At 44.9% G+C, this 27912-nt stretch overlaps 1 protein-coding gene across 3 annotated transcripts in view; it reads right to left on the bottom strand.

The window, feature by feature from the left end:
- Positions 1-791: 791 nt before the first annotated feature.
- Positions 792-27912, bottom strand: part of GOLGA1 (golgin A1) — a 42347-nt gene continuing 15226 nt past the window's right edge. For 2 of the 3 annotated variants that reach the window (XM_019728551.3, XM_019728552.3), the window contains exons 10-23: positions 27757-27868; positions 20944-21069; positions 19039-19134; positions 16425-16520; positions 15372-15521; positions 14740-14835; positions 9506-9595; positions 8672-8774; positions 8382-8542; positions 7780-7923; positions 4829-4888; positions 4154-4324; positions 3527-3613; positions 792-2957 (exon numbers count right to left, since the gene is read on the bottom strand). In XM_019728551.3, the coding sequence (XP_019584110.3) occupies positions 2877-2957; positions 3527-3613; positions 4154-4324; positions 4829-4888; positions 7780-7923; positions 8382-8542; positions 8672-8774; positions 9506-9595; positions 14740-14835; positions 15372-15521; positions 16425-16520; positions 19039-19134; positions 20944-21069; positions 27757-27868 (1573 nt within the window). In that variant the 3' untranslated portion in view covers positions 792-2876. The remainder of the gene's footprint in view (positions 2958-3526; positions 3614-4153; positions 4325-4828; positions 4889-7779; positions 7924-8381; positions 8543-8671; positions 8775-9505; positions 9596-14739; positions 14836-15371; positions 15522-16424; positions 16521-19038; positions 19135-20943; positions 21070-27756; positions 27869-27912) is intronic. The other variant, XR_002137095.3, reaches the window with a different exon arrangement.

The following is a 27912-nucleotide window of genomic DNA, read 5'->3' as shown; positions in this document are numbered from 1 at the left end:
AGGGGGCAGACTTGCACCCCCGTTGAGCCCTCTTGCCACAGCAGTACCTCAGGCCTGGGTGACAGTGCTGCTGGCTGCTATGGAGAGATGTTTTGCTGAATAAGTATTTATTGTTTTTATTCCTTTGATTTGTATGTAATTTTGGAGCTTATTTAATTTAATAAAATGCCAAACATTCAATAATTGATCTAGGCTTTTAAAGTCTTCAATTTGTGTGCCTGCACTGGGAGTCTTTCGAGAGTAGGCCTTAGACAGGCCTGCTCACCATCTCCTGACGCCGGCTTTGGCTGTGTGTGGGGCAGAAACAGTCTCACCGTGAAGTTGACAGCTCTCTTTAAAGGATTAAAAGCCAGAAACAGGTCACAATCAGCCTATAGATATAAAAAGAACATTTTGTTCCTTAGAACTACTAAAAAGCGCCTCTTTGAAGAGCAAAGATGCTTTGGTTTTCTTTCCTTTTTTAGCGCACATCATGAGTTTGCAATCTGCTAAAGGCAAGGACCTATTCCTATTCCTGACGCTCCCCTGTCATGTGGCCTTGGAGATAGACGGTGACCAAAGTGACACAGTCCTCAACTCTTGCAGAACCCCCACCGTTCTTGGGGGGTAGGCCTACGCTGCTGGCTCATTAAATTACATGTATTCATTCACCCAACCTCTCTGGGGAAGTTCTTTCTGAAAGACAAATGCTCTGTAGTCCTTGAAGTATGAAATAGGAGACAATGTACTAAATTTAATAAGTCAAATACCGACACAAAACTGTATCAAGTAAAACCCACTGTAATTGCATCTGGATTGAAGAACTTTAATCAAAAAGTATATTGCACCACAAATGAGTTTTCTACAGCAATTTTAGATAATACAGTCCCTATTTACAACATGGAGGGAGCGTCCAGATCCAAAGCTTATAAAGGGCTATATATAGTGTATCACAGAATGTTTATACACGTAAAAGTGCATGAAATCACTTAGAATCATCCATCTTCCTCTTAAAGCTGAAGGAAGTTCAACATGCAGGAGGAAAGCCTAATCAGAATGAATCCTCTAAGCAAGTACAGGCTGAGTAATGGGCCCACAACTACACCTAGACCTGCTGGGGGACGGTGGGGGTGAGACCAGCTCAAGGGCTGCAGAGGCCAGAGGACTAGAACAGGCTCCCAACTGCTGGAGCCGCCTCTGGCGAGCCCTGCACTGCCTGACCTTTGGGATCCTCTCCTGGAACAGGTGGAAACGCTACCTCTTCCTCATCAAAATTACAGAACAGATGGGACTCCTGTGTTGTCCCCACCAGGTAAATGGAAAATAGCATTCTAAAAAGAATGGACATCTGCAGGGAGGAGTCGGGAGAGACAGGTAACTGAAGGATGGGTCACTTGGGTGGCAGGGAGCACGAGCGGGGACGAAGGTGATGCGGCCCTTGCTTGGTATGTTTAGGTCTGTGCACATGTAGCAGGTTAACTCTGCAAATCCTGTTTTTCTGTGAGAAACTATAACCCTAAGCATAACTGAGAAACAACTTTACATCAGGAGCTAACAATAAATTTAGCAGCTCCAGTTATTAATTCAGTTTATTTAATCAATGAGACTTTCCTCAAATGAAATGAATAAATCGTTTCCCTTTAGATTGGATATTGCGGCTTCTCCAGGGCAAAATGATAATGAACACAAGTTTTTAATCAGTCACCACGAGCCACCTGCACGCTGTCAAGTACTCAGCCAGCTGCGGGCTGTGGATGCCATATATGACTGGTGTCATCTTAACTATTTGGGGGTAGGTGAGAGAGGTGGCTCCACATCCAGGGCAGACCACCTCCAGTGGTGGTCAAGGCTGGGGGGCGGGACAGCTGCTGCCTCCTCTGAATACCGCAGACTGCTTAACAGTAGAAAACGTGAGTAGCATCTGCTCAGTGTTAACAACCCAGAATTCAGCGCAGAGCAAATGAAATACACCACTGCTTCTGCGGGAAGCAGAGGCCATAGAATGCTAGTGAAGCTACAGAAGCACAGGAATCCCAATCTTACAAAGTTTCCTCTGGATGCTCTGATTTTCCTTTAGGAACACCATTAAATGGACTTTATGAAACAGAATACATGTTTATCATAGTGAAGAACTTCAGCTATAAAAAACAGTTTAAAATGGTTTACAGCAACCTATCCAAGACAAGTACATTCATTAAAAAGGCAATTGAGTGTATTTGGTACTAAGGATCTTTTTATACATTTGCTAGTTTTCTTCAGTAAAATGAGATACTGCCAGCTGCGTATTCTTTCATCCACACTGGCCCCAGAGAGTCTTAAAAATGTACATATCTAAAGTTCTAGGCAGTTTGAGAAACAAGGTAAAATAATTTTTTGAGAGGAAGGGTTAAAAAGCCTCTTCTAACTCACCTGGACCAAAACGTGCTAACAGGGAAGGGGACAAATGAAAGCCACCCTGCTGAGTTGGCTCTTCCCAGCAGAAGCAGGTGAGTCTGGCCTGCTGGGCACCGTTTCAAAGGGCTCTCTTTACTCCGGTGTCCACTACGTGAGGGATCAGGTGCCTCCTCCCTGCCAGATGCCGATGGCTTCAGCTTTAAGATCTAACATTAACAGGATTCACGTGCACACAGGTGCTGGCCGGGCTGGGATGTTAGCAGCACTGGAAACATGGGTAGTGTCAGGACCCTCCCGTTTGTGACCAGAATGACAGGATCAGTTACCTCCTGAGGTTCGTATCAGTCTGCAGGAAAGTGGGCCTTAAGTCTTGTAAACAATGTTTAGACGCATGTACAAAATACTGCAGTTACAGTGATTAAAAACCCACCCAGACTGGTGTGTCAGTGTTCTTTTCACAGAAAAAGTGTCAGCCATGGAGTTCCATCCTTGGGTAGTTCCATCTAGGACCATGGTATTCGAGGGTTGGAGATGGATGGCCGGATGCTGCCCTTGGGAGCTGGCTTGGACCCAAACCATGACATCTGTGTTTGAAACAGGAAAGGCTCCTGAGATGAGAATCAGGACTAGGTGCAGCGGACGCTGAAAGAGCCTCCCGCATATCTGGGCCACCCCCTCCCGCCCCCACGCATCCTGCCTCTGGCTGAGAGCAGAGCAGTGAAGACAATGGTTGCAGGCAGGGTCGAGAGCCCATTCTACGGGAGGAAAACGTGAGAAAAAACCGAGTTCATAAGAACAAGGTGGTGGAATTACAGGTATTTTTCCCATAGCATTTTTTCCTATTATATAATTTATGCAGGTACTTTTTGAAATTTTTTCATTCTTTCAAGTCTGGGTGCTGGACCAGACTAGGGCTACTGATGAAGTGGTATCAATGAATGTTTTGGAAAACGAGGTCGGTTGGTCAAGTATAGCGCAGACCTGTGGGCACAAAGCATCACAGCATGTCCTCAGTAAATACCGCCCTAGTCAAGTTCATCCAAAAGCACCTTCTAAGCTGATAGATAACACAGCTGTGGGCTGCTTGCACCTGCTGGTACTGGGATCACGAACTCCATTTTTAGAAGCTGGACGGCCGACCAGGGAGCCCTACCTTATACTCCAGGGTTTCTTTGAGCATGTTCTCTTCCTCTTGCGAAAAGTTCAGCAACACTGACACAGCTTTTATAAGATGAAAAGCCTGAAACAAAGTAAGTTTTGCGGCCTGGGCCCAAGTGGAGGTGGTACAGGGGGAGTCGGGACTAAATGGCAGTGTTTCTGGCTGTTCCTGCGTGTACGCTCCCGACTTGGTGAGCAAGGACATGTGGAGGGTGAAGCTGGGCATTCTGAGCTCTGACGGCAATGACAGGTTCTTTGGCTCCCCTCCGTCTTTTACTTCAGGGATTGGCAAAATCACCAGGACAACTCAGCAGCCATCCTGCTCTTCGGCAGGAAGCAGGGAGGCTGGGCGGGCGGATTCGGTTCCCCGGACACTGGCCTCAGCATCCAACCCATATGCCCTCCCAGGGGCCAGATTCCTGCTAGGTCCCCCTCTGCTTGTTGCTCAGTCAGCAGGTCAATGCCAGCTGGAGAATGACTAAGTGTCCACACTGGTGGTCAAACTGGAACGCGGGAGAGGAAGAAAGAAATGGACTTGGTAGGAAGCCATGCGGAGCTCGGACAAACGAGCCAAAGCTGCGATGGAACTCAGTACCCAAAAGGCAACTCAGAAGCCCTTTACCTCGGATTCGCGACAGGACATGAATTTTAAAACCACATGTTTAAGGTACTCGAAATTGATCTCGCGGGCATCAGGCAGGTCAGCGTTATTTGTGACAGAAGGGGCCATGTTTGGCATCTCAGGGCCGGGCTTCTCCCGGACTTCAAAAAGCTCATTATCGGGTCTGATTTTCTGAAAAACCAATGGAAAGATGCTACATTAAACCGCTCAAGACAGGTCTGAAATCACCTGGGAGATTCACCTGGCCCATGCTGTGACCACCTGCTGGTCGTCTGCAACAGCCTGCACACAGCTGGCAAAAGGGCCCCCCTGGGAGGAAGCGCCAGTGTCTGAAGAAGGCTCAGCCCCTCCAGGTGGGGTGGACGGCTGACAGGAGGGAGAGAGGTCACCTGGGGAAGTTCCGACATTTCCTTTGTGTACCCCAGCCATGGCGGAGGTGCTGCTCTTCTATGTCTGGGCTGGCACTCTGCCATTCACATGGGGTGCACACATCACCTCACTGACTTCTCTTGACAACATACAGGCCTGAAGGGGATATTCAAGCTGGCAGGGCCACTGTCCCACCAGCCAACATCTGACCTCCCAGAGACCCCTTGCAATCAACTGGGGGAAGGGGAGCATCATCAGGCGGAAGGGATCCCAGGTAGGACCAGAGGGGAGAAGGGGGGCACTCACCAGTTCCTTCTGCAGCGTCTTTTTGAGTTCCAGCATCCTCTGCTGCATCTGCTTTATGGTCTGAGACAAACCCCCCGCCCCGCAAAAGCTGTCTGTTAAATCACCGTCTTTAAGGTGCAAAGGATAACAGAACAAACAAGATACTCTCTTGGGTCCCTTTCATCTGTTAGAAGTCCCTGCCTGGTCTCCTAAAGGCTTGAGCTGTCACACCTGTGCGCCGGCTGCCATGGGCTCTTCCCCTCCATGCAGCTGTGCACACACTTGCTCTTCAGGCCCGTCAATGGCCACCAAAGTCATCAGATACTCCTCTGTGGAGCGTGTGAATGCTGCAGGGCTGTCCCACCCTCCCCAGGGGCTCTGTTCTCAGGACTGCTTCCAGGGCTCGCCTCCATAAGCAGTACAGCTAGAAGCATCTCTGTACAGTCGTTTTTGTCCTTCAGAATTATATTTATGTGTATGATCCCCAAGTAGAATACTCAGGCCAAAATTTATGGTTCTTATCACTACCACTGCCTCCTGAAATACTGTAATTTGCGATGCTTACTTGGACAGTGTAAGAGATCAGGGCGTCTCTGCACAGAGCAACATTGGTTTTGTATCTTTCACTTATTTTATTTTTAAGTGTGTTTAATTATAATAGTATTATGAGCCTTAAATGTAATTTACTACACATTCCATTAATCACTAGAAACTGTTTTCCCAATGAAAAAATAGAGCAATGAACCATACGGGAAAAAATTTTAAATAAAAATTTCTCCAAAGCCTCATATATGTAATATATTAAAATGAGTTTTTCCTGTGGACTTTCAGTCACATTTCTGCATCAAGGATGTCACCATTCCTGCATCAAGTAACTAGAATTTTGAATAGTATTTTTCATTTTCAGAGTTTTCACAGCTTTCTACAGTTTTCTTAATTATACCTTTTAATGTGACAGTAACTCTAGGGGATGCCCCATGTTTTAGTGCGTTTCCTCCTCATTTTTAAACAAAGCCATAATATGCTTTGTTTTCTCGAGAGAGGCATCTCCACAGTCTCTAGAGGAATGAGAGGACCGGTCAGAGGAGCAGCAAGTCCTGCCAGGCACAGTAAACTGCCACCCACACCCCCATTTTACAAAATGGCAACGCGTTGTTTCAGTTTGTATTCTCTTGGTTGACCATTAGGATGGACATACCCTCAAAAGTGCATTTGCTATTTTACTTTATGTTACTTGATTTTCTAGGATTTTGGCTCATTCATTAATTCATCCAACAAATACCGAGTCCCTACTATGTGCCAGACACTGTCCTAGAGGCTGGGGAAATAGTAATCAACAAACAAAAAATGTCTGCCCTTAGGAGGCAAAAGTGTCAAAACCAAATACACAGTATATCAGAAGACATGGAGGAAAAGAAGGTAAGGTGACAGGAGCTCTGGTGGTGAGGGCTGACGGGCTAGGGAGGCCTCACTGACAAAATGATACCATAAAGGAAGTGAGGGTAATTGGGAAGCATCTTCTAGACAGAAGGCTCAGCAAGTGCAAAGGCCCTGAGGCAGGAGGGTGCTTGATATTCACAGAAAGGCAAGGCTGATGTGCCTGAGAGGGAGTGCTGGGGATAGGAGAGCGGGTGCGGTGAAAGGCGCATGAGGGCAGGTCCACACAGGGCTTTGTGGGCCACTGCAAGGGCTTTGGCTTTTCCAGAGATGGGAAGTCATCACAGGCTGGAGCACAGGAGTGACAGGGAAACCAGTTAGAAGCCCAACACCACCCTCTAGGGAAGAGAGGACGGTAACCTGGCCTGGGGTGCTGGCAGAGGTAGGGATGAGAAACAGCTGGGTACAGTCTGAAGGGAGAGCCAAAAGGATTTGCTAATGGTTTGGAGGTTGAGGGGGTCGAGGACGACGCCAAGGTTTTTCCCATTTACTGCCGTAGGAAAGATGGCAGCAGACACTAGGGAGGATGTAAATCTGAAGTACGGTTTTCGAAGTTTAAAGTTTCAGATGCCTTTTAGACAGGCGTGTGCAGATACGGAGCAGATAGATACTGGAGTCTAGAGTTCATGGGAGCTGTCTGGACTTGAGAGACGGATGTGGGAGCCAGCAGCGTACAGAATGGGTGAGAGCACCAATTTAGAGGAAAGATCCGAGGCTGGACCCTGGGGAACAGTGTTTGTGCACTTTTCTGTGTATATTTTACATTTCACAGGAAGAGATTAACATGCGTGTGAAAGAGCAAGAGAGAGACAAGTGGGGAAGGGAGGGACAGAGGTGAAAGAGAAAGAGAATGAACACTTTTTCCCTTTGTTAAAGATCTAAAACAGGTCGACACACACAATCACACAATTGGGGGGCAGAATTTCAGGCAAGAGCAATAACTACCCAGCACATTTAACTTCACAGGGCACTTGAACAGCCAAGATCAAATGAAACACTGCATTTACACAGGAAGAAGCCTGGCAGGGAGGGTGGAATCATGACATTTATTAAGCCTCTGCCCAATACCAAAAATTTTATAGGACAGCTAACAAACACTTTCATTTCACCCCCCAACATCTCCCTCCCCACCCAAATAAAAACCAATTAAAGGCAGATATCACTGCTATCAGTTCACAGCTGTAGAAAGGAAGTACACAGGTTAGGTGACAATATGGGTCCAATATGACCCAGCCTGTGACAGCAGAGGTGGCTGGGCACACCCAGATTTGCTACTGCTCAAGCTGTAATACTCTGGACATTATCTCTAGTGGGGGGCAGGGGAGAAGCCTGGTGGAGTGTGAAAGGAAGGCGACAATGCAGGAGGAAAACAGAAGAGGAAACGCAGGGAGAAGCACTTTGGATGAGAGCGCATATCTCCCCCAAGAGGTGCCCAGGGGCATAAGCGAAACTCTCAGAAGGGACTGAGAAAGTTTCGGGCAAAAGGACTGGGAAAGAGCAGAGATGTAAACAGCCGAGGTAAAGAGCAGCCTCACCTTATTTTTCTCTAGAAGTTGCTGCTCCAAGTCCTGTTTTTCCTTCTGGAGTTGCCTGAGATCCATGGCCCCCACCTCACCATTGGGTATTCCCTCTGCATCCGGGAGCTGGTATGTGGGGTCCCGCAAGGCCCTCGACGTTCCCTACAGGGTGGTGGCAGCAAGTTGAGAGCCAGGACAGGTAATGGTCAAGCTAAGCCACAGGTCTATGGGGAAGGAGACCAGACTCGTTCCACAGCTGTGGACTGTGTGCTCCAAGAACCAAACAAACTATGGCGAGCCCATCCCATGCCTTCCAGAGGTACAACCAGTTTTCCACGTAACCAGTCTGCTCGGAAGGAAAGGGCTCTAACACCTGAACACTGATCGGTGTCGCCACATCCAATGGGCTCCTCCAGGCAGTTAGGCGGCCCCACGTTAAGGAAAGGAAGCTAAAGCACAGGGCAGTCACATGTCCCACATCCTGCATCTAGAGAACCCAGGGCGCTCCCGTGTCTTTCCACTGCTGCCTCCTGCTGGCAGATAGTGGCAGCCAGCCCGTGTCTTGCTGTGGTGCACGGGGGCCACCACCCCAGGGCCTGGCAGGCACAGACGGGACTTACGTGAGGCTCACTGACTGAGAGCGCCAGCCCCTGCTCCTGGCCCGGGAGCCTCAGCAGGTCCTCCTGCACAGCAGCTGCCTGGCACTCGGCTGCCCTCAAGCTCCGCAGGGCCTCCAGTTCACTCCGCAGCTGCTGTGTCTGCAGCAGGGCCGTGTCGTGACCTAGGCCGGGCAGAAGGGAGGTGAGTGCCGGGAGCCCGGTGACTACGCTGCATCATGACGGGGCCAGCTCAGGGCAGGGGTGCTGGGCAGGAAGCAGTGAGAAGGCTCAGCCAGGGCCAGACGCCTCACCTTTCTTCAACTGGAGAATCTCCTGTTCTTTCTGGAGAATCACTTCATTTTTTCCCTGCAGACTCTGCTCCTTCTCTTCTACTATGGCTGTCAGGTTTGCAACCTTGGAGAGAAAAACCAACCTGAGAGAAGGTTGGCAGCAGTAACCCCATCTCCTCCAAAGGAACGTCCACTTTCTACTCCCCAGTGTCCCCCCATGAATCTCGCCCTGAAGCACAGCCTAGCACACACCCCAGGCTGAGCTCTGCTCCTATAAACATACACAAAGTTCTCGTTGGCAGGGGCCCTGCACAGGGGCAATTGCCCTCATTGCCCCTCGGGACTGCACTGGGCCTACCAGAGACGCGGCCCCTCTGCCCAGCCTTCCAACAAGCTGTTAGAACCGTAACATCCCGAGTGCCTGTGACATGCCCAGTTCATTCTACATGACCTCATGGTATCCTGGAAGGTGTGACTGTCCTAGAGTCTTTTCAGAGGCATCTCTGAGACTCAGACCTGTTAAGGATTTCCCCAAAGCTTGAGCCAACCCACTAGGTCTGGGGCCTGATGCCGCGTCTGTCTTCAAAGGCAGGCTCTTCCCACACTTCCCGCTGAGAGCCCACCTCAAAGAATTAGAGCCCAGTAGGTACCTGCGTACGGGCTTTTCCACAGGTGATGTTTTCAATAATAACTGACCATCACAAATCATAAGGCCATCCTACGGGGTGAAGGTTTTTTTATAACGTTTTTCTCCCACCTTCCTAGAGACTTGAGGGGAATTACACAGCGGCCGGCATTCCTGAGACCTGTGTCCATACCCAGCCCTGGGCAGACAGGGAGGTAGGTTGGTCTCACCTGTTCCTGGAACTCTTCCCTCTGCTTCCGCACCTCCTCCAGTGCTTGGGCCATTGCTACGCTCACAATTTCTCTTTGGTTCCATTCTTCCTACAGTCCAGGACACAGGCAGGAGATTGAGCTCAGACGTTTTTAGCTGCACACATCATATGAAGCCCATAGAGGGAGCACTGTCTTACAGGGTCAGACTAACATTCTTTCTGCTTCCCAAGGTTCCCAGGCTGCCCTATTGCGGCAATTCTTCTGCTTCCCTCTGAGACCTGTCATGGTGGGCAACCCACCGATCTCTCTAGAAACGAGCACACTCCTGAGGGCCAGCTGTCCTATGAGCACACCAGGCAGTACTCGGGCTAAGGCTTGGGGACCTAGAACTTGAAGAGCTGGTCTAATGAAATCGACACAGAACGAGAAGACAGACTGGCAAGCCCCTGTGAATGGTGTAATGGACTGGGACAATCTGATCACAGAAAAAGTAATAAGCAATTACTGAATTTTTAAAAGAGCAAAATGTCACAGGCTCATCAAAATAACCCATTTTACAGGAGAGAAAACTGAGGCTCTGAGAGGTTAAGTACTTTGCCCGAGGTCCTAGAGCTAGTAAGTGGCATAGCCAATTTTAAGCCAGCTCAGAGCCAAGCCTTTGGATGCGAGACACCACTACCCAGAGTACCTTCTACCACGAGCAGGGCTGCTTTGCCGGCCTCCTCCAGAACATGGACTATCTCCTGACAAACACATCAGTCCTCTTCCCAGAGACAGATGCCATGCTCGCCCATCAACCCCCAGATAAATAGTATGACTTCTCCGGTGCCTGCATACTGGGCAAGGATGTCTGCTGTTTCTGTCTACCCAGAATCACCCTTTTTTGGGCACAAGAGCCTCATCAACGCTATTCTCCACTCCCACCCCATAATTCCATAGTTCTGATAGGGCTGCCAGTAATGGTACCCCCATGTTGTGGCTATAAGGATAGGCATGTGATTCAGGCCTGGACAATCATAGTACTTCATCTCCCTGGACAAATCAATTTGTTCAAAGGGTGGCCCTGTCACCCAAGATGAGCCAATCAGAATCCCCTTTCGTATCAGAATCCTTTTGTTATATGGTGACGCTGAGAGGGCTGCTAAGCTGAAATGCTATCAGCTTAGAGCTGCTGTGGTGATGTCCATCTGCTCTGTAGGACGCAGTCTCCAACATGGGGAAAACCAAGGACAAGAGCTGGGTGAATCACAGGGCAAGAGACAGCAGAACCAGGACGAGCGGAGACCTGACGCCCCCAGGTTCCAGCCAGACAAGTCTTTCTGGTTCTGTGAGCTACTCAACTCCTACCAAACCTCCCTTTCCACTTATGCCAGTGCAAGTGGGTTAATGGAGGGCGATGTCAGCCTCATGGCCAGTGGCATTCTTGGCTCCTACTGCACAGTTGTCAGCCCACCTCTAGTAGCCAAGGAAAACTGGTACCTGAACTCAAAGGCTGACAGTGGCATCCAGAACTACCCCAGACAGCACCCCTCACCGGGGGAGGCTCTGGTGATGTAGGAGAAAGAGCAAGAGGTCTCAGGCTGGGTGGAGCTATGGAACCCTGGACCTGTGTGCCCAGGTGGGGAGGTGACAGCAGTGCCATGCCTCTGCAGGAGACTCTCTGAGGAAGTCCAGAAGAGACACTATGCTGATGTCTAAGAGGATAAGAGGCAGACTGAGCGAGAAGACAGGGAAGCAGATCAGGGCAGGAAGCAGAGACTCAAAGCACCTCCATGCCAGGAGCTGCACTTGGCACTTTCCGGCCGTGGTCATGCTTGATTCTCAGGGTAATCCTGGAGGTCAAGAGTTATAATCTTCAGTTTAAAAAAAGGAAACCGAATTCCCTCAAGAACCAGCTAATGATGGGCTAGTCTGGCATGCAGAACCAAGTCTGTGCTACTGCCACTGAGCCACAGGCAATCCGGGCCCGGGGGTGGGGGTGGGAGTGGGGGTGGGGGTGGGGGTGGAGGCTGACTGGCAGGGTCAGGCCCTCCGCAGGAGGCACCAGCTTCCCACATGCCAAGCTCGCCGCACCTGAGAATGACTTCCCCAAGGGAATCATGGAACAGCTGTTTTGAAAAATATGAATAAAAAAAATTCTAAATACGTGTGCACCTAAAAAGAGTGTTTCAAAATACTTGAAGCAAAGACTGACAGGACTAAAGGGAGCAAGAGACAAATCCATGAACACAACTGAAGACTTAGCACACCCCTCTCTCAGTAACTGATGGAATAGACAAAAAAACAAAAAATAAAAAAATCAGAAAACAAACGATTTGAACAATACTTTCTACCAACTTGATCTAATTAGCATTTATAAAATGCTCTCCCTAACGAGAGCAGAATATATCTTCTTTTCAAGAGCACTGAAATATTTACCAAGGTAGACTACAGGCTAGGTCACAAAACAAGTCTAAATAAATAGCAGAGGACTGAAATCATTCAGAGTATTATCTGACCATAATGGTATGAAACTAGAAATCCAAGATATTGAGAAAATTCCCCAAACATTTGAAAATTAACCACACTTGTAAATGGCCTGTGTGTGCTGGCTTTTCAGTTCCCGCCTCTCAGCTCACTCCCACCTTTTTCTATTCTGCTTTGTGATGCTGCACCTGGGACTCTGCAAACCACATTTCTGTTCATCCAGCTGGTTCCATTTTCATCTCTGCCAACAGAGGAAGCTCGAGGGAGACTGGTAGGCAGGAGGAGGGAGAAAAACACTGGTTCCTTCCTGTCAGCTTCCTGTTTCTGTGAGCAGGGCCGCTTCTAATTTCTTCTTGAAGCAGCAGGTGCATTCACTTTGCAGTTTTTCCAATCCCTGGGGCTGAATTCACTCCCTGCCCTATCCCCGCACACAAGTGCCCACTGTACAGCGTCCCCCCAGAAGTCTGAGTGTCAGATCTGGGGGGCTCCTAGTCTTGATTCCTACGTTGAATAATGATCACTTTTTCACTTAGTTTCCTTAGTCCTAGGGTTGGAAGCTGCTTCCTGAAGTTGATACCTGTGTGATATCTTTTAACTGTGTCAGTGCTGAATTAAAACTTTACACCAGAACATAAATTCTCATTCAAATAACTTGGATGGTTCCTTTCTCCTTATTGGACCACGGCCCTTACTGCGGGTCAGATTTTCTGTTTCTTTTTGTGTACGTATTTGCTATAGTCATTGCTCTTCATTCTTTCTTACCTCTTTACATCTTCCATACTCCATCTAGAATTTTCTTTCACCTGAAAGATGCTCTTTAGTACTTGCTTTAGGTGCAAGTCTGTTGGTGACTAATTCTTTCCTTTTGTTTTATTGATTTTCTTTAGTTCTACTACCATTCTGTATCTACATACAGATTTTTAAATGTATACTGTTTGGAATTGTAAGGATTCTTATTACCTGTGATTTGACAGCTTTCATCAGTTTGGAAAATTCTCAGCCATTTTCTCTTCAATGATTGCTCCTGTCTCATTTGTTTCATTTCCTTCTGTGCCCCCAATGACACATGACCGAACATCTTAAAGTATCTTGTATGCCTTTTATCATTTCTTTTCCATATTTCATTCTGCCCTTTCTTCCATTTCACTGATTCTCTCTTTAGTTCTAATCTGCTGTTAAACTCATACATTGTTTTTATAAACAGCTTTACTGAAGCATAACAGATGAACAAGAAACTGCATATGTTTAAAGTGCGCAATTTGAAGAATTATGGTGAAACCAGCACAACACTGAAAATAGCCAAACGTTTTCTTGTGCCTTTTGTAATCTACTGCATTCTGAGCTTCAACTATTACATTTTTCAGTTCTAAAATTCTCATTTGATTCCTTTTCAAAATTGCTCTTTTATTATAGTTTCCGAATCTCGCCTGAAATTTTCAGTTTTGCTTTTATATCTTAAACATAGGAAGGACAGTACTAGCTGAGCCTCCTAACAGCTCTTCCTGCTTCTGTACTTGCCTCCTTACAGAACATTCCCCACACAGAGCCAGAGTAAGCCATTTAAAACAAAACTTCTCACAACACTTCTCTGCTTAGAGCCTTCCCTGCCTCCCTTCTGTCCATCACTATTCTTCCACAGCCCACTAGGCAGCCACACTGGCCTTTGTGCTTTTCTCTGAACAGACCAAGCTTTTTCTGCCTCAGAGCTTTTCTATTTGCTATTTCTTCTGTCTGGAATATTGCTTCCGCAAACATTCTCATTGCTGGCCCCTTCTCATTATTCAGAGCTTTTGCTCAAGTACAATTCAAGTCCGCCCTAACAACCTCCATATTTAACAGCCCTCTCCTCCCTGCTCTGTCTTTCACCCTCTTTATTTTCTTCATAACATTTATGACTATTTATCACTCCTTACTGCGTCTAGTTACAAGCTCCATGGGAGGGGAATTTTGCCTATCTTGCTCATTGCCACATCCCAGCACCTACAACGGTGCCTATAGGTACACAAATGCTTGAAGGAATGCATGAAAAAACACATGCCTGCTTCCCACGTAGAGGACTACTGCATCAACACTTATAGAACTCAGCAGCAACTGCTCCTGAACGCTCACTCAGTACAGGTCCTCAGCTAGGGGTGTTCTCAGACAAGACCTTGGCCAAAGGAGCCCCAAGATCTGTGTGTTACGACCAAGCTGGGCAAGTCCTGCAGGGACCCAGTATCTGCTACGAAAGGGGCCGGGGAGCCTGGAGGCCAATACGACAGTGGCAGAACCGCTATCCTCCACATCCAGTTACACCCAGGAAACAACGGGAGCAGCGTGTGATGAAAGCACCAAGTTCTCAGAAGGGACAGGGTAGCAATCCAGGAGGTTGTTTCCTCATTTGTCTACATGGTCCCTGATATAAACAAAGTCCTTACGACCTGTGGAGGCCTTGCTTCACGAGTCTCACTGGGCACATCAACAGTGGTGCTAAGGCACCATTCCTTCAGGCAGCTGTTGACGACAACACAGGGACGGCTGGGCCTGTGTGGTGGAGTGAAAAGCCAGACCAGCACCACCTCTAATAACTACTCGGACAAATTACTTATACTTGGAACCTCAATGACATTAATTGCAAAATGAGCATAATTCTTCCTACCATCTTGGATTACTGAAAGCACTTAATGAGGTGACAATTTCTAGCAAATGCTAACAGAACTATTGAACAAATGCTAGTTCCACTCCCTCTCCAAGTAAAAGACCTGACACTCTTGTGAAACTCTGAATCAGTTAGATAAATATAATACCTTTAGCTTCTTTAATTCAAGTTGGTGATGTTGTAAAGAATGTTCACATTCATTCTTACTTTCTTTAAGGGCTGTGTTTTCTTGCTCCAGCTCTCTCTGCAAATTGAGAAAAGCATATATACCATGAAAGGATCCTTACCATATTTCCTCTGGGCACCATTCTCTCTCTCTCTCTGTCATGGAACCTTTCAAAATGCCCCCCTCCCTCTTGGTCACTGCATGGTTGGGAGATGAGAATGGGGTTGGGGAGAACCACCTGACGAACTTCCACAAGAAGAAATCAGCACCTGATTCTGAAGACTGTGGCACAGGGAGAGACCAGGGAAAGGGAGGAGCCATTAGGGAAGAACAATAGAAATTTTAGACAGACAGTGGGAAGAAGCTGATGGGACTGGTCATGAAGTCCCTGTGCAGCCCAAGGAAAAAGAAAAGCCACCTGTTTGGGGTTTTTCTAAAAAGAAGCTTTTTTACATCTAGTCTCTTGAGCAGGTGTCTTGTTGGAATGATAAAAACTGCTCCAAAAAGTGGTTCCTAGTGCAGAAGGGGGCTGGTCTTCTTGTCAAACTCCTTGGCAGCCCAGCTACGCATGAACCTAGTGCTCACCAGCCAGCCCCATTCCTTCCCTCACTCACCACCTCATACGCTGCAGCTGCCTGGTCGGCCGCCCGAGCTCTCTCGAGGGCAGCGAGCTGGGCCTCCAGTGTGTGGACGCGCGCCGTGCACTGCTGCTGCAGAGCAAGGGCCTGCTGCTGTGCTCGGTCGCTCTCCTTGTCTGCAGCGGCCTGCGGGGGTACCAGAGGACAGCATTCATGCTGACAGCAGGGGTCTTATTCTGTTTCTCAATGATCCAAAGATAGGTGTCCGATAGGAAAACTCTTTCCTGACCTTCCCCAGACTGGGCGCTGCTGAGGTCCCCGCCTGCAGGCTCTGCCTATTGCTCTGGGCCCTGGCCTGCTCAGGAGCTGGAGTCTGGGATTGGTTGTGGTGCTGGGGGTACAGCTCTGCGCACCAGCCCTCCTTCACCCTACTCCGTGCTGCCCTCTATGGCCAGGGCCTTCCCCTGGGAGGCAGCATAACACAATGATGAAAAATAGGGCTTTGACCTGAGAAGGATGCGGGTTCTGCCATTTACCAGCTGGGAGACCGTGGCCTAGTGACCCGGTCTTTCTGAGCCTTCTTCCTCTAGAGAATAAGGATAACACGACATACCTCTTGGGTCTGCTGCAAGGACTAAATGAAAACACATACAGACTACTCACTTAGCACAGTGCCTGGGACATGGCAAACATGCAAGGAATGCCATTTCGATTTCTCTGGTTTCTCACTCAACACCCCTCTTGAGGCTGTGATGACTGGCCAAGCCATTGCCATCTTCTCCCCACAGCCGGGTGCAAGCTGAGGTTTGACTGCCAGTGGAGCTGTCACCTCTAACAGTCCCTCAATGAGGCTGGGCCCTGCGGCCAGCTGGCAGGTGGGAATCGGCCCGTCACTACATCCCTGGGTAACTCAGACCCTCCTGCAGGTCCTAACCCCTCTACCCGCAGCTGCTCACAGCCAGCACAGCAACAGTATCTGAAGTCAGGTCCAGGTCACATTCCAGAAGTTGGGAGTGAGTTTGCACATCTCCGAAGGCACAGAGGGAAAGCCTCAGGAGCCTAGAACACAGATCCACAAACAGCACTTACAAGCGCCTGAATCTGAGCTTCCTGAGCTGTCACCACCTCATTGCTCTGCCGCAGCTTCTCCTCAGAGGCACGCAGGTTCTGCTCTAGCTCTTTCACCTGTGGGGAAACAGAAGCATTCTTTCTTTCCATAGAAGCCGAAAAGTAAAAACAAAGGGCTTTAAAAACCCATTTAAATCATGAATCAGGTACATTACAGAAAATTTTAAATTAGAAAAAGATGTCCATAAGTCTACCATTATAAAACACTATCATTCTAATGGATTTTCTTCCAGCCTATTTCTATGACTTTTTAAAAATAACTTTGTATACAATTCTAACAAAATTTTGTATTTTTCTTCCTCACTCAAGTTTCCTTCTGTGTTTCCATGTAGTCTTCAGACCTTAGATTTTCTCAAAGAATGTTTCAGAATTTATTGCACCACTGCCTAATGTGCTGGCATTTAAGTTGTTTTCCGTTTTCCCATCAAAAATAACACAGCAATTAACATCACTATGCAAAAGTTTTTGACCTTGTTTGAACCACTTCCTTAGGATAGATTCCCAGAGGTAGGATTACTGCTATGACACAAACTGGTTTCCTTCATTCCACAAATATCGACCAAGTCTGGCTATGTACCTAGCCCTGCACTAGGACACGAAGCTGGCCCAGGGGACAAGATGACAACATATTGTCCAGCACTTAGCTAGACGTGACTCTCCAGTCAGGCATTTTTATCTGACTCAAGCTATTTTTGCCATTTTCTCCGATAAAGTCCTCTTGTTTGTGGAATAAGGTCTGCCCTTGGGGAACTTTATTATTAAGACATAAGCACAAAGAAGGTTGCAGCTTTGTCAAGGACAGGTAGGTACCCAATGACAGAGGATGTTTTTAGGTCTCATGGTTCTTCAGATACATTCACATCACATGATTTAACTAAAACAACCCCATCAGAACAGTGGGAGTGCTTCCATAGAGGAGACCGGTACTGTTACTTGTCCATGACCATCAATTTTATTAGTGGTAGAGTAAGGACTGAAACCTAAATTTTTAAACTTCTGGGTTCAGAAAATATCTACCCAAGTCCCAGTTAGAAGTAAAACTCCAGAAAGATTTCAGATCCTCAAAAAGGGGAAGCACAGAGTTACCGTATGACCTGGCATTCCACTCCTAGGTATACACCTAAGAGAAATGAAAGTGTGAACTCACACAAAACCATGTTCATTGTGCCACATTAATATTCAAGCAGCATTATTCACAATAGCCAAAAGGTAGAAACAACCCAAATGTCCATCAACAAATGAAAGGATAAACAAAACGTGGTATATATATACAATGGAACAAAATCCTGACACATGCTACAACATGGATAAACCTTGAGGACATTATGCTAAGTGAAATAAGCCAGTCACAAAAGGACGAAATAGTGCATGATTCCACTAATACGAGGTATAGAGAAAGAAAGTAGAATGGCCATTGCTAGGGGCTGGGGGGAGGAGAGGATGGGGAGTCATTGTTTCAATGGATACAGAATTTCAGTCTGAGAAGATAAAAAAGTTCTGAAGATAGATGGTGGTGATGGTTGCACAACAACGTGAATGTATTTAATGCCACAGAATTGTACACCTAGAAACGATTAAAATGGTAAATTTTATGTTATGTATATTTTACCACAATAAAAAAACGGATATTCAGAAATAGAATGGAATTATAATAAAACAAAGTTGTATTTAGAGAAAAAAAACCTTAAAATATATTTATCAGAAAATAAGATTTTTCAAATGAGCTAAATCTGCTACGGTCTGCAAGTCTGTGTTGCCCCCCAAATTCATAGAAACCCTAATGCCTGATGTGATGGTAACAGAATATAGGGCCTTTAGAAGGTGCGTAGGTCATAGGGGTAGAGCCCTCAGGAACGGGATGAGTGCTGCTGTTAAAGCGGCCCACAGAGATCCTTTGCTCCTTCCACGGCTTCACATTCATTAAACTGGCCACAAGATGAAAGGCTGGGAAATGCCGGATACGGGAACCCTCGTGCATGCTGGGGGAGTAGGGCCAGGTGCAGCCCTGCTGAGAACATCTGCGTCCTATTTAGGCCTGTTAGGTCCTAGGCATCTCTCTCCTCCTCAAGGCGACAGTGACAAGGAGGTTAGCTGCAAAGTCATCTGTGGTGACAGGAAGAAGGCAACCAGGATATCTACCATCTAGTAGATAACTGCAAAGGAGGGCAGGTAAGTACAATGAAGTAGACACAGAAGATGGAGCGGTGGAGAGTAACAGGGAAGACACATGCACACCTGTATCATTTACATAATACACACACACACAAAACAATGCCATATATTTTAGGATAACCCTACAATGGAAGGATCTCTATTAACCACGTTAGAATGGTTTCCTATGGGAGGAAGAGGAATGGGGATAAAAGGGAATAACAAACAAGAGGACAACTTTGTGTAGAAAAATGATGGTGATATGGCAAGGATGAAGAAAATGAATAATCCAACCCTAGATAATAAGATCTAAAAAGTACTCCCTTTGAAAGAAAACCTCTGACGCAAGGACCCTGGGCCACAACCATGCCATCCAAGCAGGTTACCACCCAGACGTCGCTGTCACTGGGAGTGAGGTCAGTACCCGAGTTTCCAGGATGTCCGTGGCCTTGGCCTGGCTGCTTCTGGCTGCCAAGAGCTGCTGTCTGGTATCCTCCAAATTCTGCTCAGCAACTGTTTTCTGTAAATTGAAAGAAAAGAAAATAGTCATTTCTCCATTGAATAAATATTTACTGGCATCTACAGCATACTATGATTTGCGTAAGGCTTAAGGGACACAAATACATTAAAAAGACAGCTAGTTAAAATGACCGATCATAAAGGATTCACAGGTAAGTTTGACACAGTCCTTTTACCTTGAGGCTAGGACAAAAGACTAACAAAAAAATTATATAATACAGTGCAGTGGTGCCCAGAAAGAAGGAGCAAAAGCAGGAGATACGGCCTCAGGCACGTGAGAGGCTTCATAATCAATAGGTGGCCAGGGGCAAGGGGAGCACACAGGCAGAGGGATGCCCAGTGAAGGTGTTAAACAGCCTGGGACATCGGGGAGCTACAACTTGCCAAAAGCTAAAGTGATAGTGGGGTCAGGTCAACAAGACTAGAAAGTCAGGTAAAAGGACCAGATCATGCGCTTTTTACGCTGCAGAAAGAAGCCTGAATTTAATTCCATAGGCAATATTTTTTGAAGAGGGGTTGTCTAAACACTGGCATTACAACTTACTTGGGGGAGTGGTTGTTCAACTTGAGGCCTTACTCCAGGCCTATTGAAATCAGAATTTCTGAGGGTAGGGCTAGAGTTCGTATGTACTTTAAACAAACTCCCCAAGTAACTCCAATGCACACTAAACTTTGTAATAATGTTGATGCACAATAATAATCTGTGTGTTATTAATAGTGGAAATATACTGAGACCCTACTAGGTGCTAGGCGTCATTCTAAGTATTTCACATATCGTAACTCATTTAATCCTAATAACAATTATATGCATTTGACACAATTATTAACCCTATTTTACAGAGGAAAAAATAAACACAGAGACTACATAACTTGCTCTAAGTCACAAACTAGTAAAAGAAGAGGTGAGATACAACCTAGGTAGTCTGGTTCTAGAAATCAATTAATACCGTAGAGCCCACATTATACTCATGGCAGATTGTAGGGGATTTGTAGAAGATCTTTAAGTTTAGGAAGATTAGCTTGGCAGTGAGTGTGGAGTTTAGGAAGATTAGCTTGGCAGTGAGTGTGGAGGTGTCAGAGGGCGAAGGAGGACAGACTGATGCTGGGTAGGCCAGTCTGGAGACTTCTAATATGGACTAGGCTAGAGTTTCTGGAAGCCGTAAAGTATAACAGCGGCAGTGGAGACAGAGATATTTAGTTGAAACTAGCTAACGACAGTGAGGATCTAATCCAGGCCCAACCAAGGCCTTGGCTTTGTCACCTTTGTCACACTGAGGCCAATCATTGGTTTACCAAGAGGAGGAACAACAAAATGTGGGCAGACAATGAGCTCAGACCTGATGAGAAAGCAAGTCCAGCAATACCACTGGGCGAAAGGTCAGTCTGCTCAATAGCCTCCCTCAGCAAAGGAGACTGCACTTGCTGCCCAAGGCAATTCTTGCTCAAGCCAAAGGCAGATGGTAACTATTTTCCTTGGCCAATTCAAAGTGGAAAAGGTCGGAGGAGAGCAGAGCAGCAAGACAAGACAGCCCCAGTGAAGTAAATCACCAGGTGGGGTTCATTGGTGACCAGGATGCCATTCGTTCATACGCATCTCTGAACAAGGCTTTCCCTTTCCCTGAGGAAAACATGTCACATACAGGCGACAGGAGGCTGTTTCAGTTGTAAGCAGGACAATCAGAAGTCTGAGGGAGTGCTCTTCTCACCACGCTTTTTGCAGCCTCTCTGGCTCTGAAACTCTAGGATTTTATGAGATCTCCTTCTCCAAGCGGCCTTCGCAGCACTGACTGGCCCAAAGAGAGCTCGTTACCTCTCTCAGGAGTTCCTGCACATGTTCTTCTCCTGATAAGTTCTGTTCCAGTCTCTTCTCTAAGGATGCGACTTTCTCTTGCAAATTTGTGATGAGTTTTTCTTTCTCTTCAGTTTCAGCAGTGAGCTGCAGGGAAAGCAGAGATTACATTACACTAAAAACTGTCTCTCCCTCCCTTCCTGTCTCCTCTAGGATCATCGTGTTTGCCTGACATTGTTCTCAACTGCATCCTAGAAGAACATGCAGCCAGGAAATCTTCCCTGAAAATGGGACACAGAAGATAAAAAATTAGAATCTAGCACTGAGACATCTAGTTCAGACCTAGTACAGCAAGAAGAAAATGCTTGCCCTAATTTAAGCAACTGACAATGTGGGAAGGAACCATGCTATTACCTCTGTGGAATCGAGCCAGAACCCTGGGAAGAGGCTCCTCCTCTCTAAAACAACTAGACTGGATTGTGACGAACCAAAGGAATGCTTCTCCTCCCACTCTCATTAAGCATGTGTTTAATCCTATTCATCCAGTCCAACAGGATCTATGTCTTTACCCCAGATGCCCAAATCCAGCAGAGGTAACCTCACTCAAGAAACTGTCAGCTAGCCCTACAATGACCTTTGGAACAATGCTCTTGGAACCGGAAATGTGGGCTGGATGAAGCAGTAACAGTGACAATGTAGCTGCCTTAACGCTGAACAGAGAACTTTTAAAACAAATGATGGTGGCTCTATAGCTCAGGGGTTAAAGCACTGGTCTTGTAAAACAAGTGATGGTATACACTCTGGCTCACAGCACAGGGACAACAGAGCTGCTGTGCACCTCATACCTTAGCCCCAAACCCACAGCTGCTCACTTATTGACTTGAGTCTATGTCTTTAGCTATGATGGTAGTGGTCGGTTGGGATGGGATAAATGGTAACATTATGCAAGGCAGGGAACACAGACGGGAGAGGGAGTTTGACAGGAAGGAAAAACAAAGTTTTGGCCATGTTGACCCACTTTTGTGGGTCTCTTACTAATAATATTAATAATAGTGATAGCAATAATTATAATCCCATGGTATAGCAGCAACAGCAGCTATAGTTTGCAGAGTATGTGTAAGCACTTCCCGTTTTCTCTAGTCCTTACAACCACCCTTCACCACGTTCATTTACAATGAAACTGAAGTTGAGGGTCTAGTCCAAAGGTATCTATCTAGCCCCCAAATCTATCACACACCTTAGTGATAGATTAAGGATTCAAACCCAGGTTTTCTGGATCAAAGCCTGTACTTGTTCTACAACACATCAACCTGAACTTGAAAGATATAGGCGACCCTTTTCAGTGAAAACCAAAAGAACCAACTAATCTTATACAAGTCACTGTCAGGCAGAGTTAGGGACAGAAGAAGAATCAGTCAATTTCCATGTAGTCGCCTTGTGTACCACATCCCACATGGAGTCCTCCTCTCCACTCTGGTGGCTTTACTTCAGGCCCTCAGCACCTAATGTGTTACAGCTGACATCACACTTAATGGTGAGAAAACTCAAAAGCTTTTACACTAAGATCAGGTACAAGGCAAGGATGTCCCTTCTTACCATTCCTTTTCAATGTTGTACTAGAAGTCCTTGCTAATGCAATAAGGCAAGAAAAGGAAATAAAAGGTATATAGAAATGCAATAAGCCAAGAAAAAGAAATAAAAGGAAAGCATAAAAGCTGTCTTTGTCTGCAGATGAGATGATCGTCTATGTAGAAAATCCAAATGAGCTGACAAAAATCTCCCAGACCTAATAAGTAATTACAGCAAGGTTGCAGGGCACAAGGTTAATATACAAAAGTCAGTTGCTTTCCTATATACCAACAATCAACAAATGGAATTTGAAATTAAGGCCCAACCCACCACTACCATCAATTTACATTAAGACCCTCAAAAATGAAATGAGTAGGTATAAATCTAACAAAATATGTTCAATATCCATATGAGGAAAACTACAAAACTTTGATAAATGAAATTAAAAAAATAAATAAATGGAAAGATATCCTTGCTTATGGATAGGAAGACTCAATACGTCAAGATGTCAGTCCCTCCCAACTTGCTCTATAGATTTAATGCAATCCCAATAAAAATCCCAGCAAGTAGTTTATGGATATCGACAAACTGATTCTGAAGTTTATATGAAGAAGCACCCAGAATAGCCAACACAATAATGAAGGAGAAGAACAAAGTCAAAGGATTGATGCTATCCAACTTCAAGACTTACTATAAAGTTACAGTAATCAAGACAATGTGGCGCTGGCAAAAGAACAGACAAATAGATCAATGGGATTGAATAGAGAGCGCAGAAACAGATCCCCTAAATAGAGGCAATTCTCCTTTGATAAAGGAGCAAAGGCAATACAATAGAGCAAAGATAGCTTCTTCAACAAATGGTGCTGTAACAACTAGCCATCCATGTGCAAAAATAATGAATCCATGTGCAAAAAAAAATGAATCTAGATACAGACTTTACACATCTCATAAATTTTAACTCAAAATGGACCATAGACCTAAATGTAAAACTAAAAACTGAAATGCTGCAAAGACACCATAGGAGAAAACCTAGATTACCTTGAGTATGACAATGACTTGTTAAACATAACACCAAAGACACGATCCGTGAAACAAATAATTGATAACCTGCATTTCATCAAAATTAGAAATGTCTGCTCTGCATAAGATGATGCTAAGAGAATGAGAAGACAAGCTACAGACTAGGAGAAAATATTTGCAAAAGACACATTTGATAAGGGACTGTTGTCCAAAATATAAAAGAAATTCTTAAAACTCAACAATAAGAAAACAACCCAACAGAATAAAGAAAAAAAAAGGTATAGAATTAGAAAAAAAGAAACAAAAACTGTCATTATTCAGATGATATGATTATTATTTAAAAAACTCTAAGACCCTATAGCTTAATAAGGAGTTAAATTGTGCAAAAACCCCCCCAAAAACCAGTATATAAAAATAATAGTATGTTATATGCCAACAACAAATACAAAAAGTAATTTTTAAAATGACACAATTAAGAATTGGTGTAAAAAAAAAAAAAGCACGTAGGAATAAATTTAACAACAGATAAACTTTTATGGAGAAAAGACCCTTATTGAGTCATTAAAAAAAAATAGCAACACTGAATATCTGGAGAGAGAGAGACCATGTTTTTGGATAAGAAAACTCACATCATAAAACAATCAATGCTCCCCAAATGCATCTACAGATTCAATGCAATTCCAATTACCATCTCAACAGGTTTTTTGAGCTTGCCAAGCTGCTCTGTGGAGGATCAACAGGCCAAGACTATTCAAGATACTCCTGAAAAAGAACCAGGTGAGGAGACTTGTCTTATCAGACACCAGGACTTACCCTAATACCACGGTCAGTAAGGCAACGAATGCATCGTATTGTGCCTGCAGAAGCATACCCCCAAAGCCCAGGTGTGGTTCCACATAAGCATGGAAAACTGAATTGTGACAAAGCTGGCATTGCAGATCAGTTAGAACAGATTTGTCAATAAATGGTACCAAAACAATTTAAACAAATAGGATACAGATCCCTTTCCCACATCCAAATCTCATTTTAGGCATATTAAAGACTTGAACATAAAAGGCAAAAACTGTATAACTTTTGGATAATAACAGGAGAATAATGTTATGATCCTGAGTAAGGAAAGATTTCTTTAAAAGGACAAAAGCATAAGCTTCATGGAAAATAATAAATTCAACTGCACTAAAAATAAGAGCATATGTTCATCAGAGACACCATAAATAGTGTGAAGACAAGCCCAAAACAGAGAGAAGACATCTGCAACCCATGTAACTGACAAAGGAGTATGGTAGCCAGGACATATATAAAGAATTCTTGTAATTAATGAGAAAAAGACAGAAAATGTCATCGAAAATAGGCAAAAGATGTGAACCAGCACTTCACAGAACAGCATAAATGACTGATAAACACAGAACAAGATGCTCAACTTCATTAGTGATTTGGGGAAAGCAAATTAAATTCATGGTGAGATAATATTTCATACTTATCAGATTGGCAAAAATTAAAAGTATGACAACATGTCATGTTGGTAAGAAAGCAGAACCCAAACTCCTATACACTGATGTTGAGAGTGTGTAAAAATTACTACAGATACTATGGGAAAAAACTGGGCGTTACCTAATGAAATTGAAAAGTACCTATCTTTTGACTCAAACTTTTCACGTCTAAATTTACCCTAGAATAACTCTTGCACAGGTAGATGGAAGTTCATAGCAGCCTTATTTGCAAAAGGAAAAGGCCAGAAAAACTCTAATGCCCACTATCAATGGAATGGATAAATACATTCTAGTGTCTCCATACTGTACAGTTTAGAAAAGAATAAATGACAGCTGCATGTGTCCATGTGAATGCTTTTCAGGAATACAATGTTGAGCACAAAAAGCTAGTTTTTGAAGAAAACCTACAGCATGATTTCATTTACATAATGTTGACAAGCATGAGAAATGAAAGATACTGTTTAGGGATAAAATATGATGAAATTATAAAGCAACGCAAGGAACTGGAAAAATTTCTGGGTAGTGCTTACTAACAAAGTAAAAAGAGATGCGATAGTGAAGGGCACATGGGAAAATCAACGATGAACACACCGTTCTTTTTCTTAACCTGGCAGTTTGGCAGTTAGCTACATGGGGGCTCACTGCCTTATACTCTCTGCCTTCCTTATATTTTACGAATATTTTATATCTATTCAACATAAAAAAGAACAACAACAAAAAATGGACTGCAAACTCCTGATCTTCCTAATAAAACTGCCCTTCCACCAGCACCCCCTTAGCCTGGTGATTGGCAGTACCAGCCACTGAGTTAAGCCAGGAACCCAGAAATCATCCATTACACCTCCCTTTCTCTTGTTCACTTCCTATATCCATTCCATTAGCAAATGGCTCAGTCCCCTCACTATTCCTTAAATTTGTCTACTCCCCCCTTATCTTTCCCACCACTCTTGCCAAAGCCACCATCTTATGCCTGGACAACCCCAAGAGCTTCCTAACTGGAAATCCTTTCAATGTTCCCTCCTAAGAGCCAGAGATCCATTCTTCTCCCTTACTTTGTGTGCTACCCTTCCAGTTCCTTCTTCCAGGTCCTTGCATGTGCTAATCCTTTTATTGCCTCAGAGTTTCTATTCTTTGTTTCCCCAGCTTGAAATTCTTTACCATCATCCCTTTCCCTGCAGCCTCAGCAGGTATCGCAAGTGCTACTTCCTGGAGGTGATCAGAGACTCCAAGGCTAGATCAGATCTGATGCCCTCTTACAGGATCTCACAGCTTCCGTTAGTTTTCCTTCACAGCACATATAAAACAGTTTGTACTTCCATATTTATGTGATTATCGATTAACGTCTGATTTCCTCTCTAGACTATAAGTTCCACAAAGGCAAGGGCGGTATCTGTTTTGTTCACCATGGTATTTCTAAAACATAGGAAAGCTCAAATCATATTTTTAGAATGAATGAGGGAACTTGGTATACCCAGAGTGGACAATTTTTCCAATTATAAAATGGAGGGATGGTTCTAATTGACATCAAAGGGTCCCTCAAATCCCAAAATTTGTGTCTGTTGTTCCCTGCAGCCCCACCCCCAAATGTATTCTGTACCTTCTGCCTTCCCTCCCTCCTGCTGTCCTTACCATCCTTGAAATTCCAGTTCCCCCAGGAAGAGTTCCTTAACTCCTATGCTGGAAATGCACTCTCCGTATGGCATACCTTTTGAATTTGAAAACTCTTTTTGGGAATTGTTGACTTGTGAATTTTTTTTCTTGTGGTCACAGGAGATTTGAGTTCCATAACGAAATTGTAAGGGCCTCTGAAAGAAAATACTGTATGTGTCTAGATTTTCGGTTTGTTGAGGGTAGCGACCTTGTATCACAGTCATTTATTTGTGTCAGATCTATTTACTGAGTGCTCCTTGTTATGAGACAAAAAGCTCTGTAGAACAAGCATGAGTTTTGGAGTAAGACCTGGGTTAGAATCCAGTGCTATCACTGTATAACTTTGAATACGGTATATAACCTCTCTTAGTTTCCATTTAGGTATCTGAAGTATGCTAATAACTTAGCTGGAATGGGTATACAGACTTCCATTTACACAAATCTTACTGTCCTGTAATGATGCTATAAGCCTTCCTTGCACTTGAGATTAGTTATTCTGAAGGGATGAGGGTAGGGTTCATGGTACCTCCAGGAAAGCTAAATGTCCTGCAGTGCAAAGGACAATCACAGAATACAAATTGCTCGGCTCAAAATGGTGATAAGAAACAAACCACTGAAAAACACTACAGTCAATAATATTTTTCATTATAGTCTAAGAATTTAGCACATGCCCAGGAGGCCAACAAATGTACGTGGCCAAATAAAAAAGTGAATTGCAATGGTGAATTTTTGTGCTTTTGAATAAATCAGATTAGAGCCAGGTATGTCAAAGGTACAACGTGGGCCACATCAACCACGATTGTTACGTTTTCTTATGCTCAGGGTCCATCATGTAGTATTTTAACATACATTTGAGATCAAATGGTGTGCTTTGAGAATTCCCATCAGTACAATAGTGATCTCTTCTTTTAAGCAACCCTTGTTCAGCTGCATGGACACTTCCATCTGAATGCAGCCTGGCTAGACCAGGAACTGGGGCAATGTGACTGCATGAGAAACAAGTTTCAGTAGCCCTCCTGAGGCGGAAATTTCTAAGAGAATTAGTTCTCACCCCATTCATGAATCCTAGGAACCTGGGTCCACTCCTAGCACTCTGCTTACTTACCTTCTGCAGATCAATGGAAAGCTGCTGAATAAATGCTTGGAGCTCTTGTTCCTTTTGCTCCAGGGCTGTGATCTTATTTTCTGCACCTGTTTTTGAAGCTGTCATATGATCTCTTCATTGGAAGAAAGCAGACAATGAACAAATTTGGATATCTCA

Source organism: Rhinolophus sinicus, chromosome 16, assembly GCF_057876585.1.
Source record: "Rhinolophus sinicus isolate RSI-liver-muscle chromosome 16, RSI-T2T, whole genome shotgun sequence".
NCBI classification, from domain to species: Eukaryota; Metazoa; Chordata; class Mammalia; order Chiroptera; family Rhinolophidae; genus Rhinolophus; species Rhinolophus sinicus.
Note: the sequence above shows the minus strand (reverse complement) of the source record. Positions and strands in the feature narration are given on the sequence as shown.